This window comes from Phyllostomus hastatus, unplaced genomic scaffold, assembly GCF_019186645.2.
Source record: "Phyllostomus hastatus isolate PE091 unplaced genomic scaffold, TTU_PhHast_1.1 phas_scaffold_755, whole genome shotgun sequence".
Lineage (NCBI taxonomy): Eukaryota > Metazoa > Chordata > Mammalia > Chiroptera > Phyllostomidae > Phyllostomus > Phyllostomus hastatus.
This window is the reverse complement of record NW_025334039.1, coordinates 10,372,743-10,393,821: the sequence shown is the minus strand read 5'-3', so window position 1 is coordinate 10,393,821 and position 21,079 is coordinate 10,372,743. Positions and strand designations below refer to the sequence as shown.

Below are 21,079 nucleotides of genomic sequence, written 5' to 3'. Positions count from 1 at the left end.
AAGAAGGAAGCTGGGGTAGGGCAGTACCAGAGGGAGAAGCAAGAGATAAGAGGTTGTTACCTCAGTAAAACCTCAGGCCACAAAACAAAAACTTGCATGGCCACAGTAAAGACTCAGTTGGGTTTAGATTTTAAGTTGCAGTTATTGCCAATTTAGGTGAACACTTGGTTTCGGAGCTTTTACATACAATGTTTTTGTTATGTATCACAACTTTGCAACCTCTGCTTCAAAAAAGGATAGAATGAGTTTTCTTAAAGTGAGCTTAATTCCTGAGCTCTTGGTGATTCATATATGTACATAGGTTCTGTAATCACATTTCATATTGTACCATACAAGAACACTTTGTACAAATGAATGGCTTTTTATTTTTGTATTATTAGTACCATGTTTGCAGTTCAAGCCCATTAACCTCATAAATTTGTCATTAGTCTTTGAAGAAAAAGATGTAAACACCTATGTGTAACAGGAGAATTTCTCTCCAACAAAGGGCTTAATTTTTTTTTGAGAAAATATGACAAAAGGTGTCATGTGATTGATTTTAGGTTTACCTCAGTGCCAAGAATTATTTTAGATACAAAAAAAATAAACTTGTTTTGATCTCAGGTAGAAAAATTGTTAGATTCTTTGAGTTTTATGTAGATTTAGACTTTTATAAAGCTAGAATTCTGTTTAACTGAAAGTGATTTTGGAAAATTAAAAGAAAAATAAAGTAGTAGACATCTCTTTAAATACTGTATTTAAAATGCTATTTGTGTTCATTTTGTTATTATTCAGATAATGCAAGCTCATTCTAGAAAATTAGAGAAAAATGGCAAAAAAAATTAAGTCACCCTTAAAACTTGGGATAACACTTAATTTTCTCTGCTTGTACATATCTTTTTAAAAATGGGATAAAATTTTGTAGCCTATAGTGTATCCTTTAACATCTTTTCATCTGCATTTCATGTTCTTAATGGCTACATAGTATTTTATTCACTTGTCCTGTTCAGGAGATGAGGCAATTTATCATGAAACTTTATGATATCTTTATCTGTTTTTATCATAAAACATGTTCCACACGTTTCAGGTCCCTGACAGAAGGCGCAGTTCTATTAAAGAAGCCACAGTAAGCAAATACGGAACATGCACTTTCCTGGCCTGGACTGCGGTGAGAGCCGCTGCCCAGGTTGGTGCCGTCTTTCTTTAACCTTCCCTTTGTTGTACTGTCTGTGTTCTCCACCTACCAGCCGTTAAGGCAACACGATGTATTTGTGTAAGAGAAGGGAAAATTCATGTCCTTTGGGATTTGTGCCAATGATGCTTTTTGGGGAAGGTTAAAAATGCTTTTTATAGGTATAGTGTTTTTAATATCTACTAGCCAGACCTGGTTTTGTTTGTTTCAGCTTTCCTTTAATGAAAATACTGGCAGACACACATAAGCATGTATTTGTTGTTTTGGCAATTACCTGTCATAGCTCGGTGAGGTAGCCCATTTTAAGTGACTTGTGCATTAAGTTGCCCACACTTGTCACTTCTTTGTGATCTATTATCCATTGTTGCGGTGACATTATTTCTGAGGTTGTCTTTATTTTTTCCTCCAATATATATTGAATGTTATTTTATGAATTTTTTCACATTGTTTACCTAATGGGTAATCTATGAATCAGAAAACGTACATTTGCGAATTCTAATTATGCATTAATTTAAGGTGAGTCAAGCTGTGCTGGCAATTAACCTACTTATCGGAAAGAAAGATGCTAGAACTGATGAGATGAGCCAAGCAGCATTACCTAACATCCCGGAATTTGCCACCGTGGACCTCTTGTCTTCGTACACAGATTATTTGCTTGGTATGTTTGAATGTCCAGTCGTTTTATAAAACCCTGGTATAGTCAAGTTTCAAAGATTTCATTGTAGTGATTTGTTGGGTTTGAGCTTAGACAGGACAATGGCTTGGGGAGCCTCTGGGAGAGGGTAGGGGACTTAGGGCCTGCTGCCGAAGCAAAGGGCGTCAGCATTTAAACCGGAGAGTCACACACCTTCAGACCACAACACAAAGGAAGCTTAGAATACAGAGCCTCTGCTCTAGATGCAACAGAATCACAGAGCCTCCGCCACACTTGAAACCAGAAAAAGAGCTGCCTTGAATCCCCCCCTGCACCACTGAGCATGGTTCCAACTTCAGGTGCTGCACCAAGGCATTGAGTTTGTGATACCAAAGTCCCATCCCAGGCCCCAGCTGCAGGGAATCTGGGAAACGCAATTTTTATCTTTGTAACTTCTTCAGTATAGGAAAGCATATTTGTAGGTTAGGATGGGTGTTGATTGAACACATTTGGTATGTGCAATAATACATTGATATATTTTCCCTTAAAATACAAATAATAATATAATTGTACACACAGCTATGCTTCTTGCTCTTTTTTTCTTGAACTTAATATAAATATATCTATTGGCAGTTGTTTCAAATCAATATATAACTTCCTTTGTAGCATAATATTCCTTTATAGAGATGCACCATAATTAATCTTCCTTTGATAGATACTCAGGCTGATTGTACTCTTTTAATACAATTCTGCTATAGATAACCATATGTATATAAATTTTGTACATAGGCAATTACATTTATTGGGTCAGTTCCCATAAGGGAAATTTCTGGACCAAAGGGTAGCTTGTAATATTGATAAATTTTGCCAAATTCCATAAGCGTTATGCCAGTTTGTATTCCTGCCAACAGTTAATAAAAGCTTTATTTTTCCTACACCCTTACTGATACGGATACATTTAAAAAACCTTTGTCAATATGGCAGGGGGAAGATTTCATTTCAATTTGTACATCTCACTAGGACTGAGGTTGGACATCTTTTGTGTGAACTTTCTTGGGTTTATTTTTGCCTTTTCTTTATGTATGTGTTTGAGCCCTTTATTATGGAAATTAACCATTTAACTATATTATGTGCAAATCTATTTTTCCAACTTATCAGTGGTGGTTTCACCTTTTTGTGGTGGTTCAGTCCCATGAAGAATCTTTGTACTTCTCCGCAGTATGAATTATTAATCTTTGATAACTTCCAGATTTGTGTCATAGTTGGAAAAGCATTCTGAAATTCTAAGGAAAGATGTTCTTCAAGAATTCATGGACACTTATGAAGGAAATTAGAACATTACCTGGTTTTGAGAAATGGCAGTGCGTAGAAGCAGTCAGGTTGATCTCAGTGCTGGAACTCAGTCCTTGGTGGGTCACGGGGCTGTGACGTTTGCTGTTAGCACAGGAAACGCAGTCACGCTGCAGTGAGCAGTGTTTCTGCAGTCGTGGCGACTTCAGCATTATTTACTGGTTTCCAATAAATGACAAATAGCATCTACTGTGAATGCAGGGCAGAAGGTAAGTGCTACTGATCTGGAAATAGGAAGCCTGGCAAGTGGCAGGAGCTGAAGCGGTACAGATACCGTCAGGTGACCAAGTAAGACATCAAGAGATATTGTCTGTGTTTGGCAGAACTAGAAAGAAAGCTGCTAGAACACTGTTGGTAGGCTTAGATAAAAATAGTAGGGGGGCTGTTATAAATATAAAAAGTTCCAAGTGAAGAGGAGTGGTTCTGTAAGCTAGTACCCCACTATCACAAAAGAAAGTCAGTAGATATTTGTTATAAAACTGATGATCCCGGAAAGTGCTGTAAGGGAATTATTTTAAGATCCGGAACTAACCAGTGAAAGAAATAAAGTAGACATGATTGAAAGTGACTGCCTCTGGAGATAGGAATTTTTAGTTTTGATCATGTAAATTATAACTTTGATCAAAATAAACAGGATATTAAAAGATTCATTATGTCAAGTTGGATTATTTCCAGAAGTGCAACTGTAACTCAACATTAGAAAATCTATTAAACTAAATCACTGTGCTAACAGATGAAAAGAGAATAATCAACTCAAAAAGCACAGAAAAATTTCATGAAATGTAAACCGTTCATGATTTTAATACTAGAAATTAGAAGATTTTCTTCATTTGAAAAAGTTAGAACAGGAAATAAGAACCACTGGACTTCCCATGCTCAGTATTCAAGCACTGTTCTCTTCAGAGGCAGGAGTAAGATTGCTGTCACCGCTTCTGTTGCAAGTTGTTCCTAAAGTTCTACCCTGCATGATAGTAAGCAGAACAAATAAGAAATAAGGGGTACAATTTATGGGAAAAAGGAAAAAAAAGCTTTTATTAGCACTAGATTATGGATAATTCCCCCAAAAACTATAGACAATAAAAATGTTTAGTGAGATTACTGAATGTGAAATTTTATTTCTTTACACTTTTAACAGATAATGCATTTTTAAAAGCTATCATTTATAATACTACAGAAATTTTTAATGTAACTAGGGCTTGAGCTAACAAAAGTTATAGAACATTTTATTGAAAGAGATAAGCAAACATACCATGTTTATAGTTAAGAAAACTCGATATTATTGCAAGAGGCCAAGTCTCCCAAAGTAGTAGGTAAGAATTCCAGTTTCAGATTTTAGTGTCTGTCATTTCCTGCAGGAAGTGAAATCATATTTAATTTTAATTTGCATTTCTCTGATTTTCAGTGATGCTAAAAATTTGGCCGTTTGGATTTTCTTTTCTATGAGTTTCCTGCTGAGATTCTGTGTCCACTTTTCTAATGGACAGTTTGACTTTTTCTTATTGATTGGTGCAAAGTACCATATATACTCTAGAGAAAAATAATTCATACATGGTTTAAATATCTTTTCTAAGTTTATGGTTTGTTTTTTAACTGCGTTTTTTGTCTGTTGTAGCACAAAAAAATTTTTAATCAAATGCAATCCCATGTGTCAGTCTTTCTTTAGGAGTTGGGCTTTTTTTCATATTGTTATTTTTTAAGAAAAGCATAACTGTTTTAACTTTCAGACAATTACCAAGTTGCCTACCAGACCATCTACACGTTTTTTTATGAAAGCGATGACACGGACGACAACTCAGATGCTAGAAAAAAGGCTCCGACTAAAGTGGACATTACCTGGGTCCTTCTGCTGCGCTACTACATCCACCTGCAAAGGATCAACAGCATGAGCAAGCTGCTGGGTAGGCTTTGGACGTGTTAGGAAACAACGTGCTTCCTGCCGGTTGCTGTCTAGGTTATGTTTCTCATTTAGAATCATGCAATACTTTTGACATCTTTCTGAGTGAATTCTCATCAGGAGATGAACATTTCAGGGGTTCTTAGCCTGAGACACACAGACCTTTCACTACAGCAGTGTTTCAATGTGGCTGATCTTCGATGGTCTACGTGTCTTATTTCACGCACTTAGAAACCTTACTGACTGCCAGATCGACCCATGGCTTGAAACAGTTAAGAACCAGAGTGACCGTACTGTGACAAGTTTATAAAATGAGCAAGGTGAAATTTTGGTTCTAAGGAGAGAGTCTTTTGGTATCTAGTATGTAAAAGAGAAGTGCACAACTTGAGATATTTAACTCCGAGGAGTTGTGTTAAGTTTTTTTGTCTTGTCACTGATGTATCTAAAGCATATCCAGAAAAACTGGTGTAATCTGCCTCACAGCAGTCCCTCTTGTGGTTTTGTGGCAGTGTGTATTATTGCGCTTAACCCGTGCCTGTGAAATTGGTGATGCAGCGTTCCTCGTCAGTGCAGCGGTTAGAAAAGGCAGTTCGACCTGTGCCGGGTCCCAGGGATGGAGGAGCCAGCAGGGCTAACAGGCTGAGTCACAGAGCGGCTAAGCACAGTCGCCAGGAGTGTGCTACCCCCTGAGACAGCCTGGCACTCAGAAAGGCAGCGGGGTAAAAGGCACGTCACAGTGGGTGCAGGGACAAGGGAAGTTCAGTGGCTGAGGAAGTGGACATGAGGCAGAGCAGCAGACCCTGCCCCTCACCGACTCTGCTCACCTCTGAACTCACCTGCTGGCACTTCCTATGTCGTGTGCTCACACCTTACTGCTTTTCTGCTCTGGACTTTCTCTTATGTTGCTAAGGCTTGCCCAAAGAAAGGACAGCCTGGATGCACCAAGATTCCACACACCCAGGAGTATCTTTCAACTAATGAGATAGGGAACTGGGAGATTAGCATTCCAGCTTCCCAGTCCCTTGATGGAATAATTCTACACGTTCTTTTCTCAGACGGTCTCCTGCAGGAGCCCTTGGATGTTCATAGTTGTAGTCCATTCATGCACTTGCTGTCATTGGCCCTGTTCCTTCCTCTGTCACTCTTTGCCTGTTCTCTCACTTGTGCTCTTTGGATCACTTTTCAGATTAGTTACCTGCACCTAAATTATTGCTTTAAGATCTGAGGGGATCCTCCAATAAGACAGTATAGATAGCATATTTTACATTGTTAAGACTTGGAACCTGAATTAATATCCTCACTTAATTTTGAGATTTTCTTTCCTTTCTGTGGCAAGAAGCAGTTCCTTGGTGTATAAGCCCTAACAGTGATATTGTTCAGACAGCTGAGTGGGGATATACAAGACAGTAGTTAGTGAGTAAAAACCAGTGATATCAAGACCACTGTCTTATCTAGTATAACTCTAAATTAAACTATTTTTCTTCCTTAAGCATCACCGAAGTCCAGTTCTGGAGTTTCTTTGCCAGATGATACACTTCTCACGTCCTTTTTCAACTCCGGGTTGATTTCGCGCCAAAAAGAAATGCATAATTTCCTTAAAAAATTTTTACAACTGTATTCCTCCTCTTGTATTGATGAATTTCCAACAGAACTATATCAAGAATTGGAAAATCTATCCCTTTCAGAAAATGTCTTGAATGACCCGTCAACCAAGGTAATGTTTTAAAACATTGTAGATTGTTATAAAACTTCTTAAAGACATCGTTGTCTTTCTGAAGGCAGCACATTAAGCTCAGTGCTAGCCCAAAGACTTCTAGTTTCCGCCAGCATTCCCGGGGAACCTCATTTCTGCCCTACCACATAGAGAAGCCAACCAAGCATCCTGATTTTAGGCAAGTTCACGTTTCAAGTGGTTCATTTTGCTGCTTTCATAAATCCCAAGAATGCCTCAGAATTTTCTGTATTCCTGCACATGACATCTTTCAGGCAGTCATTTTGCCAAGAAGTTACCCAAGTTTCAATATAATAACTATAAAAAACTAGACCAAGAGTTTCTAAATCTATGCCCAATTTCTTTGTTTTCAATATATAATAAAAATCATTCATTGTGTGTATCTTTCATTATCATGAATGTGAATAAATCAGGTAAAAATTTTAAGTAAGTTAAGTGTTTGAAGGGTAGTTTTTCAAAGTGTATAACAAGTGTTATTCCCAAGTTATGTAACATGGAAACTTCTTTTAAGTTACCTGTTGAAGAAAACTAAAAAGAGGAGTATAAATGAAGGGGTTTTCTGCTACTGGGGTCTTCAATAATAGTAATGTTTCAAAAAAACTACCAAAATGAATGAATTGGAAGATACTGAATATTAAAGTTTTATTAAAAACAGAAATGTGTATTTGCAATTTGGTATATTCAACAAACATGTTGAAGACTAACAATATGCCAAACAGTCTTAGTTGGTAGAGAAAGAGGGGATCAATGAGGCCTAGTCCATGTACACAGTTTGGTGTGGTCACGGAGAGACATTGGTAGAGTTAGAGCAGAAGAAAATTACAGAACCTCAGAGATGCTTTTGGAAAATGGCAGGGTTAGTAGCAGATAGAATGTACAAATTTAAATCCGTTATTTTGTCAACAGCAGATGGGGCTGATTGACAAAGGAAAGATGAAAGGGAGTTATCCAAGAGAGAGATGATAAAGTAATGAAGCTTATGATCTCAGGAACAGGAGGGAAAGGACGGATGTAAAAGCTGTTGCTTAAGTAAACTGGAGAACAAAACAACAAAGTAGTGTCCCTGTGGAGAGAGAAAGTGACGAAGAGGAAATGATCAAAGACTGTCCCCGCATTTGGAACCTCTGTCTGCGATCCCCAGGGCACGGTAATGCCCTCAGCAGACACAGCAGAGGCAGGAGGGTTTGTGGAGGAGGCTGGTACGTTCCCCTCTGTAGACAGAGGCTAGGATTCTAGCAGAAAACTCAAGGGGACATCATGTGTTATAAGTTTCCCATAGTGATTTGTGCAATGAGTAAGTCATTTGTATAGAGTTCTTCCAAAACTAGAAAAATATCACTCAGTTATTTTTAATTGTCCTGACATTGGACTTCACCTTGGAGTGCTTTAATTTTTACAGCGATAGACTTGCCCATGCAAGGCCTCTCCATGTTTTTCTTGTCCGCCACCTCAGAGAAGTGACCTGACAAAGTGTCTTGTTCCAAACGGGGAACCTCTGCCCATCTTGTCCTACTAGGAAATAGTAACCACATGTTTTGGATAGATAATAATATTTTTGAAATCACTGTCTTCAACAAGAGAGTGGGGTGACTGTTAATAAATTGTGATTTTTAAAAAGTGGTGGAAAGACTCACCAAAGAATGTTGAAGAATTCGGTTAAAGAAGTGCTTGTCACCTGTGGTTGCGTAGTTGCTCTTGGGGCAGTGTTTTGGGATCCACGTGGGAGGATCTTTCAGACCATGTCCTAGGTACCGGGCTGTTGGCAGCATCATCGTTTCTTGCCCAGATTCTAAATTATTTGAGAAATAAGAGGCTAAGATATACAGGGATTAAAAAATGCTCACCTTTATGAATCATAAAGTTGGTATTTTATGACGCGGTTTGTATTTACTGGTAAATGGTCTTCTGAGTAGTGAATAGCAAAGTGGACGGATCTACCAATCCAGCCGTGGGATTTTTGTTTTGTTTTGGTCATTACAGGGCCCCTTAAAATCCGTGGGGCCACAGTCCCCTCTGAACTAGGTTACACGAAGGAACACAGAATGTTCACACCCTACAAATAGCTCACTCCTAAGACATAAAAGCAGAACTATACGTATCCAAAATTCTTTTCCCCAAATGCACCAACCAAGTAACTCTCTCACAGGGAGAAGAGTGAGAAAGGCCAGAAATATAACAGTAATATCTGGCCTTCCCCAGGGAAGGAAACAGTAGGAAGTGGGATGAAGTCTTTTTCCATCTAACACCGAAATCTGAGTTAAGCCCCCTGGGAACTGACTGCCTTTGAGGATCACTGCTTTGGGTCCCAGATGCCTCGGGTGTTTTGGCATAGGGGGCAGAGAATGGGAAGGTTCAGAACTATAGTTTAAATGGGTGTATTTGTGTGACAGCTTTGTAAGAGTTTGGAAACTAGAATGTGTGATTTCTTACTTACTGTTCTGAAAGTTGCTCAGCTTGAGTGTTTAGTATTAAGGGCAGCCAATCATTACCCAGTTCCTAAGGATAATGCTCCTTGAATACGACCTTGAATATATTGTAAATATATGTGACTTTTCTAGTGAGAGCAGTGTTATCAAGGAATTGTTTCACCTTGCTTGCTGTTTCTTTGATATAATTAGTGTAACACTCTCCCAGGATAATCATCTCGAGATCACTGTTGCTTGCCTGACAGGTGCAAGCCACCTAATCATGTGTTCGTCTCGCTGGGGTAGACAGCTAACAAGCATAAAGACTTTGGATTTTTTTAAAATAAATTCCAAGCCTGGCTGATTTTTATAATAACGTTTTTGAGCCTCTAATCACTCGGGAGGCTATTTCAATCAAACTCCTTCCATAATTTAATACTTAAACCTGCTTTGCCCCCGCAGAGAAGTAGATGCCTTTCCAGAACGATCGTGGCTGCGTGCCGTGCTCATCAGCGTTGCGAGTCGGCATGTTGCTGAGGCTTCGTGATGGACAAAGGTGCCCGAGCAAATGACATTAACAGTTCCCCGCTAGGAGCATATGCTTGCAGTCGTGAGCAATGCTGAGTTGTCCGTGTTTGGACTGTGTCTGGGAGGCCAAGTGTTTGACTAGTGAAAGGGATTTGTTGTTTACTGTGGCGAGTAAGAGTTTTCCTGGCAGGCCTGTCGTTTCATTCCTTTGAAAGAATAAATCAAACAAATCAAAGTGCTCAGTGCATGGTATATTTGTTCAATTAGCATATGTAATTAATCCCCTTAGCAACTAGATATTGTTTTTAAAAAGACAAGGGACAATTAAATGCGTGTTTTGATACTGACTTCTGTCACTGTCACCAGGCCATCATGCTATAAGCCACTGTGTGTATTGGAGAGAAAGATATTTGTTTGTTATTTTTCTCCACTTAGCCAATTATAAAATGTAAATTCTTTCCTAAAATAATTGTCAGACCCATGAAAGGCACTCAGGTAGGAGAAAATATATGAGAAATTACTTTTGCGAATCAATTGTTTACCTGAGTTTTTGGCAAACTGCCTGACATAGAATTAATTAAGCACTTTAAAATGATTGTTTAACCCTGATAACTTTCCTTATTGTGTATTTTGGTCATGCTCTTAGTATCACAGTGCTAGTAAGTGAGGGTTCTGGCTTATCATACGTATCCTTTTATGATAGTCTCTGGACATTCTTGAAAAGTTTTCACCTTTATTATAACCTTTCAATCAAGACATCTTTTTTCTTTTATCAGTAGACAACTTGAAAGGTCAATGTCTTTATTTCTCTTTTTATTTTATTTTGAAGCCTTGCATTGAGAGCCTTATATTATATCTTGAATAGGCTCAGAAGTAATGGGAAGTACAAAGCCTTATAGAAACACCAGACATTTCCTCCTGGCCACTGACATGCTCCGTGTGGCCACCAAGCTTTGAGGGATCTTAGATGTCAAGAGTTTAGTAAAAGAACTGCTTCCCAGCCATTATGCTATAATCTTGGGAATAATAAAAAGTTAACTTTGAAAATAGTGCACACGCCATTGAAGAAGGTCCTTTTTAGATGTGGTATATTATTATCTCTATTATCTCTCTGTCTACACTTATTTTATTGATATCAATCAACTTCAAAAACTAAGTAAATTTAAAAAAATCTAAGTGAATAATTTGTGAAATTACCAGTTTGCACATTTATGATTCTTGAAAACATTTGATTTAGGGACAAAGTTCCGTCAAAGAAGCTGAGCCCAGATTTAACAAGACTGAATTTACAAATCAGTCACATTTGTTTAAAAAGGGAATGAGAATAACAGATTTTAATCTTTTAGAGCAAAAACTATTATCTTATTTTGTATATGGCATTGCAAAAAATATTGTTGGAAAATAGATAATAAATTATAACCACACCGTCAGTAGACTCACTGGTAAATAAACCAGAAAAAAGATGTTCTTAGAACCCATGAGGCCGAAATGATAGATAGCATGGCCACGTCCTCCCTTTGGATCTTTAATCTGGGAGCCCCTCCAAAGCAGAAGCCTTTTGTTGAGTCCTCTGGGTTTGGAAGCATATCTCTCCGTAAGAGAATCTTCTCTGTGGCACTCGGGTTCAGGTTTAAGATCTATATCTGTAAAACAAGCGGAAACGATTTCCAGAGTTACCTGTTGTAGCCCATATTGAATGTATATCGAATGAATGTTTTAAATATTCAGTTAATTCATTACCAGCAATTAAGCTGACGTTTTGCTTTGTTCCCTAGATGCCTCTTGACATCTCCGTGCACTCCATTTTACCTTTAAAGCTCCTTGCCCCCAGCGGCACACCTTCTGGGGACCTGCTGACATCGGATGTGACCACACTGGTTTTAAACAAAGAACTTTGCTTTCTGTGGTACATTCCTCCCCTGGAAAGACCTCCAAAGGAACTCGAGCCTATGGTACGAAATGTAATTGCAAAGCTAAATGTTACATTTAGAGATAACATTGAACTAGGCCATTACAACTTTGAAAGTAGAGAGCATTTTCTTATATAGACAAAAAAATAGTGATATAGAATCTATGTTGTCTAGTAGAATGAATCCAAAAAGAAAGAGATCCTAGGAAAGTCTTCAAGCTGACTTTTCATGTTGTCACCATTATATATGATCTTTGAGGGTTTTTTTCTCTCGTAGTTATTTTTTAATCACATTTAAGGAAGCTTTCAACCTGCTGCCACTTATGAATATTTTACTGTATCTATTAAGATGATTTTATGACTTCTCTCTTTTAATATGTTAATTCATCTTTTAAATGTTAAATCAACCCTGTGTTCCTGAGACAAACTCAGATTGGTCGTGATGTGCTGATTTTACTGGATCCAGTTTGCTCTGTTTTATATTAGATTTTCACCACTGTTTTCAAGACTAATATTGGGCTGTATTTTGTTTTCATACTATCCTCATCAGATAGTTTTTTTGTTGCAAGCTTTTGCTAGACTCATAAAATAAGTTGATAAATATAATCATGCTGTTCTCTTCTCTGGTGAAGTTTGTAGTAATCTTTTCCCTCAAATATTTGGTAAGAACTTGTCAGTAACGCCATCTGTTCCTCGTTTTTGTGTGGGCGAGAGAAAATGTAAGACTAGTGATACAATTTTCAACAGTGAGGGGTAGTTGTTAAGCACTAGCCTTTACTATTGTACTCGTTCAGAGTTGGTGGCAATTCTATTGGGCCAATATGTGTTCTAAAGCTTCATAACTACCTCCAACCAAGTTGTAAATATTTTGGTATCACCCCTGTTTATAGAACATTGGGGTTTTCTATTTCTTCCTGAGTCAGTTTTGTTTAAGTTGCTTTTTTTAGTAATTTTGCCATTTTGTTTAATTTTTTTCTCATTTCTAATCTGATGTATTTGTAATGAAGTGCCCCTTTTCATTCCTTAGATTGGTTATTTATGTACTTTTTCTTGATCATTGTCACCAGAAATTTCTTATTAGTTAGTTTTAGTTCATTAATCAACATATCCTTCTTACACTTTTTTTCCTAACTACTGACTTCTTTAGATAGCTGGTCAGCTCAATATTCAGTTCTTTCCTTCCTAATGTAAACATTTTAAGGCTGTAAATTTCTCTCTAAACATTGCTTTAGCTTTATCAAACCACCTGTTGTTTTTTTTTATGGTATCGTCATCATCATTCAGTTAAAAATAGTTTTCAAATTTCTATTATGATTTCTTTTTTGACTCATGAACTGTTTCAACATGTGTTTCTTAAACTATATGTTTTTCTAGTTATTGTTTGTGTTTATTCCTAGATTACATTGCTTTGCGGTAATAAAAAATGCTCTCTATGATTAATATTTGTTGAAACTTGCTCTTTCCTCCAGGAATGTAAATATTCTATTTCTCTTAAAAAGAACCTTCACTCCTCAGTGATTGAGGCAGCTGGTCATATTTGTCTTATAGGTCCATTCGATTTGTCTTGTTCAGGCATTCTGTATTCCTGCTGATTTTTCTATTTTTGTTGCCTTTTAATTTTTTTTAAATTTTTTTTAGATTGTATTTATTTTTAGAGAGGGAAGGGAGGGAGAAAGAGAGAGAGAGAGAGAGAAATATCAATGTGCGGTTGCTGGGGGTCATGGCCTGCAACCCAGGCATGTGCCCTGACTGAGAATCGAACCTGCAACACTTTGGTTTGCAGCCCACACTCAATCCACTGAGCTATGCCACCCAGGGCCCTTTTAATTTTTAAATCAAATACTTAAGGAAGTATTTTTAAATCTCTCACAGGAATTATCATTATCTACTTTTTGCTTGTAGTTCTGTCAAATTTTACTTTACATAATTCGAAGCTGTATTCTTAGGTGCAATTTCATTGATGGCTGTAGTCTACTTGGTGAGCTGAGAGTTTACCATCATGAAGTGATTCGTGGCCTTTTTGTAATAATGCTTTTTCCTCATAAAGTCTCTTTTGCTTGATGTTACTAGAGGAAAATAGCTTTTTGTGAAGTTATTTTCAGTGTATTTTTTCCAGCCTTTTACTGTCAACCCTTTTGTGTACTTGTGTTTTAATCGTGTTTGTTAATAAAAGATATCCATTGAATATGTTTAAAGATAGTCTGATAATATTGTATTTTGACTGAAAATTTAATACATTTACTGTAAAAACTAATGTTTTTGGTTTTAAATCTACTATGTTATTTTGAGTTTTTACTTGTCTCAGCTTTTCTGTTTTTCTTTTCTTGTTTCCTTTCCTTTGGATTGATTATTTTTATTGTTATTTTGTTTCTGTACAAGTTTTGAAATTATTTACTCTTTTTTGGTGCTTTTAGTGGCTGTCCTCAGGACAGCTACATGCTTATCGTAGTCTAAAGCTAATAAATATATTTACTCCTCTAATGACTTATAGGACATTACTGTACATTGCATTTTTAATGCAGATTAATATTATTTTAAAGTTGTTTTATATGAGCTGCTTTCCTACAGACTTTGCTACATATTCATTATTTGCTTTTAACTTTTTCTTGCATTTTAGACATTCTGTCTAGTCACTTTATATACTACATACTGTGGAATTTCCTTTGGTAGTGCTCTTCTGGAGGCAATCACTCAATTTTTGTTTGCCTGCTAAATGTTATTGTTTTACATTTGCTTATGAAATTAGCTTTACAGAGTAGAGAATTCAAGGCAGGACGTTATTTTATTTCAGTACACTGAACATCTCATCTACTCATTTACATTGTTGTGGAGGGTCAAATGGTTGTTGCTTTATTTATTTATTTTTTTAAAGATTTTATTTATTTATTTTTTAGAGAGGGAAGGGAGGGAGCGAGAGAGAGAGAAACATCAGTGTGTGGTTGCTGGGGGTCATGGCCTGCAACCCAGGCATGTACCCTGACTGGGAATCGAACCTGCTACACTTTGGTTCGCAGCCCGCGCTCAATCCACTGAGCTACGCCAGCCAGGGTTCAGTTGTTGCTTTAAAAGTTTTCTGACTTCTAGCCCTTTGTCAGAAATGGCTATCTGCCTCCCTTCCTTCTCTAAAAATAAATAAGTAAAATTTTAAAAAAAAGTTTTCTGACTTCCTCCACTGGCTGCTGTCGAGAGTTTCTCTTTGTCTTTTCACCGTTTTACTGGAAATGGCTTTCTTTTTGTTTCTTCTGCTCACATTAGTGTAATGATGTAGAACACTGAGTGTGGAGCCCAACTGCCTGGGTTTGAATCCCAGCTCTGCCACTTTCTGATTTTGTGAACTTCAGTGTATTAGTTAACTTTTTCTGTAGCATGGTTACCTTTATCTGTAATCAGAGATAGTTGTGTAAACAAACACCTAACTTCAATAAATAGTAGTTATTTATTATCTCAAATTATTTTAAAATTATTATGCTGTTTTAAAGTTTAATAATTTCAAATATTTATGTGATATACTTGGTAAACATTATTTAAAAGCACTTTGTAAAGAGTGGCACCAATATCTCCTTATAGTAATAGATTCTTTCGCTGCTTACATTGTGCAGAAAACGGAGTATACTGTGCCTAACCAGCAAAATTAAAATTTATAGCAAATTGGATTTTTAAAAACCCTTAGTTTGCTACTAAATGCTGCTTACTAATTTGCATCACATACATAACTCCTTATTTTAATATATATTATCTTTAACCATATATCATAATCTATATCCATGCCCATGTCCATGGGTACACATTTGCAACAGAGCTAACTGAGGGGCAGGAGGAGAAGGAGGCAAGTATTTGGGGGCAGTTTAATATCAGTCCTGAACTCTTGGAGACAGAACAGTGATTCAGATCCTTGGAGCCTCTTCAAGAGGAGGCAAGCTTTTAAAAATGGAACAGTTGGTCACTACCATCTTTTCCAGAGGAACCTTCTACTATAGAATTCTTTTGTTTCCGTGCTCTCTAAGAAGAGCCTCAGGCTTTTCCCCGTGAAATGCTAGCTGTATAGTTTTGCCCTGTTTTGCACTTTTATTTGCTTTTTGGGTCCCGCCTGGGTCTCTGCCTGCCTTTCCCAGCCCTTGAGCGCTGTCCCCTCTAGCTGTGCCTGGGGCAGCTCCTGGGGTCCTTGACTCCTGTGACTGGGGTCAGGTAGTGAAACCTCCGGGGCTTGCTCCCTGCTCTCCGGCACCTTCGCCCACCTGGCCCCGCACTCTGCCTCCTCAGGCCGGCCGCCCTGCCCACTCTGGGTCAGTTACACGGAAATCCATTACCCTTGTTAGATTAATGAATGGTCTTTTTAGTATGAATTTTAATGCCAATTTTATATCCTTTTCTCAATTAAAATTGCATTGTAGACAGTTTCCTAAATCATAAAGGATTATTTTGTAATTATCATGTTAATTATAATAAAACCCCATCGATGATAAAAAAAAGAGAAACTTTAAGATATCACTCCCAGAAACATTTAAAGCTATTTCTCACATTTTGAAAGGACTTTCCTTCCCACCATTCCAAGTTAAATCCTTGCCACATATTCCATGTATTTTGAAATAATCTGTAGTTTGTTTTGAAGAATTTAGGGCAGTACTTTTCAAATTGTGGTTCCAAGAGTACTCTTGGCTCATGGAGCCAACATACTGAGGGATGAGTAGCAGTTTTTTTTTTTTTAAGGAATCAAATTCAAGAAAAAAATATCAGGATGCATCACATATAATAAGTGAAAATGTTTCCCAAAACTTTTGTTTCATGATAGATATGTTAAAAAAGAAACTTTCTTAGGTCACTCTTCAGCGTAGGTCAGAATCTATTTACCGGCTGGCAAGAGAACCAACAACCCGATAAAAGAATGTATCTATCCAGAGAGGGAATGGAGAGAGAAAGATCACCTGGAAACAGAATGTTTACCTAAGCAGCTCCTTAAAAAAACAAACAAGGAAAGAAGCATCAAATATAAAGTTCATTTCACAGGGTCATAGAAATACCACATCCGTATCCATCTGGGGCAGGATGATCCGAGAAGTGAATGCCAAGACTTCATCTGTGACTGATAATTAGAGCAGCAAGGTTTCACCCGTCAACAGTTGTGTCTGACAACATGGAAGCGTGAGCTGGTGTCAGAGAAGCAGAGCACCACGTAACAAACTCTGATTTAAACAGGTTGCTGGGGCGATTTTCTTAAGCCACAAGTGAAGACACAGAACACACTGTTTTTCCTCTCTTAGTCCGCGGATGTGTTTCCCCTGTGACAATTCCTGTGTCTGTATCAGGTCATGAAAAAAGACGTGACCTGATACAGACTTGATAAAAGCCGCTGCTGTTAGTCTCAGTCAAAAAATCAGGAAACACTGGCTAGATCTTCTCAGTCCTAAGATGCTGTCTTTTTTAGAAGCTAACACTGCAATTGGTTTGATGACTTAAATCCATCCTGGTATATTCAAGCATGCATCTACTCATTTTAATTGGCCTTACAGTTTTGTGTTGAATGAGTTGCTGAAGCTCATGAAACCCACAGGGCGATAGCACCAGTGAGCACTTATGTAGAGCTTATTATGTTCCAGGCACTTGACTTGTACCTGCTTCACAATGACTCCATGGGGTAGGTACCATTGCTAGCCCCATTTTGTAGACATGGAAACTGAGACACTGGCTGGAGGGATGCTGGTTGGCATGAAGTCAGGACCAGAGCAATCTGACTCCAAGTCTGCGTCCTAAGCATGGTGCCGTGTTGAGTCTTCAGAGGATGGCCCTGGCTGCAGGCCCTTCTCGACTCTGGAAAGGATGGTAATGAAAATTAGCATCTGACTTAAGGCTTTGGAGTTTCCAGGGCCTTAGAGGGTCATTGGATAACCCTATAAGTTAACATGGCTTAATTCATCCTCTCAGCCCACTCTAGTTTATCTGCTACTCTGAAGCAGAAATACTAGCAGGAACTAAGGATGCTGGTGGCAGCAGAGCAGAAATGCCAGGACCAGGGATTTGAATATAAAATTTTTAGATGACTCAGAGGACTAAGTCTTCCATGCCATGATACTTCAGAGTTAAGTTTATAACTTGGAAAAGTTTAACTTCTCAAGAGTCAGGGAGACATTACTTTATCCCATTTGACAAAGTTATCTTTAGGAGAATATAGTAGAACCACATTACAAGCTCTTCACTAGAACTTTGTTACAAACTAAACATCTTTTGAACAATTTCAGTATTTTCTGGAGACTTCTCATAGGACCACCCAAGTCAAATTTCAGATCGGAAAAAAACAAGAGAACATGAACTGAGTTCGATGCTCTCATTTTACAGATCATGAAGCAAAGTCCCATATGGGCTTGAGCAGTGCATGCCACAGCTCGCCAGTGGCAAAAATAAAAATGGGAACCTAAGCCTTCTAACTCTTACTACTGATTTCCTTATAATACGTGTATAACTCAGTTGCTTACTAACTAAGCAGAAAACACCAGCAGGATGGCACAGGCTGACCCACGGTGTGGTTGGGCCCCTGGGCAGGACTAGGTTAATTCTTAGTGCATCTCGTCCAGGCATGGCCAGTGGCCAGTATCATGACTGCAGTCCCTTGAGATGCTGACAGGGATTGCCAGCTACAGAGATTGCCACAGAAGGTAAAAAGACCTGAAATGTCTGATTAAAGGTTAGAATTTTAATGCTCAATTTGTTGTTTTTTTAGGCATAAAATGATAGGTTGAAAATTACTTCCCCCCAAAAGGCGGGCAGCATGGCTGCATTGCCTCTGGCAGTCTGCATTGCTTTTGAGAGCTCTGACCCCCTTCCGATTCCTACTTCTTTGACTTTTCTCCTCCAGAAGCCCTGGGGATTTCCCTCTGTCCCGTGTTCTGAAGTTCCGTGATGTGCCTTGGTGTGGGTCTTTCATCCTCGTGTTAGTTTTGGGTGCCCCTTTCAATCTTGAACGTATATTCTTCAGTTAATGGAGATTTTTTGTTGTTGTTGATAATTTTCTCTATATGATGATTTCTGGACCTTCTGGAATTTCTAATACTCAGATATTGGATATTATTATATTGAGTGTTTACTTTTCCAATTCTCCCCCATTTATGTTTTTAAATTTAGGTTTACTTTCTATTCTTCAAATCTTTTATTGATTATTTCATTGTTATGATTCTATTTTTTTAATTTTTAAGAGCTCTTTCTCATGTTTTGATTGTTCTAGGTTAATAGCACTGTGTTCTCATTTCACAGATGCAATATTGCCTTTCTTCTCTCTGAGGATATTAATTTTGGTTTCACTGAAGTTTTCTTTGCTCTCTGTCTTGTCACTGATTCTCCAAGTTCCTTTCTTATGCTAGTTCTGGTTGCTGCCTTTCATCTCATGTCTAGTGACTGCTGGCTCTCCATTCATTTTGGAGACACTAGGAAGCATATTGGGTCAGGCTTACCGATTTATAGGCCTCGTTGTAGGGGAGTTGCAGGAGCTAGCAGTTTCATTGGAGGATGCTGAAACATGGGTATCTGTAGATCTTTTCTCTTTGGTCAGTTTCCTGTAGGAGAACACTTTTAGAGTCCTGTCTGGTTTCCTACATTCTGGAGTGGGCGGGGGAGGGTGCAGAGAGGGGACTGGAGCCAGGTCAGGAGATATCTCTTACTCAGAATAGACTTTCACTTAATTAATTCCAGCGGTTCCATTTCGGCACCTCACCCTGTACCTAATGTTCCTGACCGTAGATCTCTTCTGATTTAACCTCCGCAGAGAGCAAAATGGAAAAGTTCAGCCAGCAGAGAGGAGATAAGGGAAGTGGGAGTCTCCCGGTGATATACACTCAGGGAAAAGATGTGAAGGGGGTTGTCTAAGACCCCTGATGCCTCCAGCCCCTGAGGCCAGTGGTTGGCCACCCTTCCACAGTCAGGACACGGCCTTTCCTCTCTGCTGAGTCAGCTGCACTCTTCCAAGTGCTTCCCGCCATTCAGAGTGTTAACGTGTCGTCTGCCTCGCCTCTTGTCCTGTCTTTGTGGATTTATGCCTTTTAAAAAAAACCCTTTACTCTTATATTCACTTGATTTGTGAGGAAGCAGAGATAAAAGCATGCGCTGAAGTAGTGCAGCTCTCTGGCAGCTCTGGGCCTCAGCTTTGTCGTATCTACAATGAGGGACATAGAGCAGATCACCTCCAAGGGTCTGTGACCCTCAAGTCCTATGACTCCATGATGTAAATAGATGCTGTATCATGTAGGCCCAATTCTAAGAATTGTCAGAATTCAAACAACAAGGAACCCGTTAGAGCCTGAGCTGTCAGAAGTTTCATCTCGGAGGTGAGGTGGGGACTGTGTGTTGAATGAATGGAAGACAGGGGAGGGAGCAGCATAAATGAATACAGAGAAGCAGCTATGGCTACTGTGGGAAAAGGGCGATTTGGGAGGGAACAAGACACGAAGTTAGATGTTCACCAGGTGTGTATTTGGAACTTGTTGTGGAGGGCTTTCAAAGGCTGAGATTTAAACTGACTGGCAGTAAGAAGTGTCACTCTTCAGAAATAATATAATGTTGGTACCAAAGAGCATTTCTTTTCATCTTAGAACCCTTGCACAATTCCTGTTCATTTCTTTTTTGAGGGAGTTGAACAAAAAGCCCTCACTTTTCTCTTTTAAAGAAAAACTTTTTCAAGTTCAATGATGTTATTTTGAGAAGTGATATGCATTTCTTGAAGCCAAGTGTAGTTTTGATGTCACATTTTATATGCCTTTTAATCTTCTTCTCACAGGTTTTATTGCTGTATGCGTATAACTTGAAGTCCGTAAAGATTTCAGACGTGAGCTCCCCCAACTTCAGCAGTGGCTGTGTCAGCTCTTGCTGGCTGCCCCTGGACAGGCAAGTGCAGCTGGGGCACCCGCAGCTCTAGCTTTCACGGTTGATGCTGTCTTGAGAACAGGCCGTTTTCAGTAACATACAAGGTGAACCCCAGGAGAATTTTTAGAAGACGTTTTTAGAAAAACATCCTCCTTTCGGGGGAGTATGATAATGTGGTGGTTGACAGCGCACACGCTGGATCAGCCTGCTTCAGTTCAGGTGCCAGCTGCGCCCCTTTGAACCACCTTTGCAGCCTTGAGCAGGTTCCTTAACCTGTCCGTGCCTCTGTCTCCTCTCCAGGGAAACCAGAATAATGATAATAGTGTCTAAGGTCGTTGGAGGAACAGTTCCTGACACCTGATGCAGTTTATAGAGAGGACAGGATGTTGCCTGTACTACATTTGGGGTGAATTTAGAAAGTAACTTAACATGGCTTTGAGTCGGCTTGCAAAGTTAAGGCCAGACTCCACCGTATCGCTTGTCTTATCCTTTCCTCTTTACCTAACCTGCTTGAGACTGTTCCCTGGTCAAAGGTCCGGGCTTCAGCTAGGTTGCTTTCCCCACCCCCATCAAACAGGCCACACCCCTCACTTGTGCTCACGCATGGTTTCT

The 21,079-nt window shown here is 38.7% G+C and overlaps 1 protein-coding gene across 1 annotated transcript in view; it reads left to right on the top strand.

Moving 5' to 3' along the window:
- CFAP54 (cilia and flagella associated protein 54) overlaps positions 1-21,079 on the top strand; it is a 250,390-nt gene that overhangs the window by 196,274 nt on the left and 33,037 nt on the right. Inside the window, exons 60-65 of the mRNA XM_045826558.1 lie at positions 1,067-1,165; positions 1,688-1,829; positions 4,880-5,053; positions 6,540-6,763; positions 11,490-11,666; positions 20,382-20,488. Coding sequence (XP_045682514.1) covers positions 1,067-1,165; positions 1,688-1,829; positions 4,880-5,053; positions 6,540-6,763; positions 11,490-11,666; positions 20,382-20,488 — 923 coding nt within the window. The remainder of the gene's footprint in view (positions 1-1,066; positions 1,166-1,687; positions 1,830-4,879; positions 5,054-6,539; positions 6,764-11,489; positions 11,667-20,381; positions 20,489-21,079) is intronic.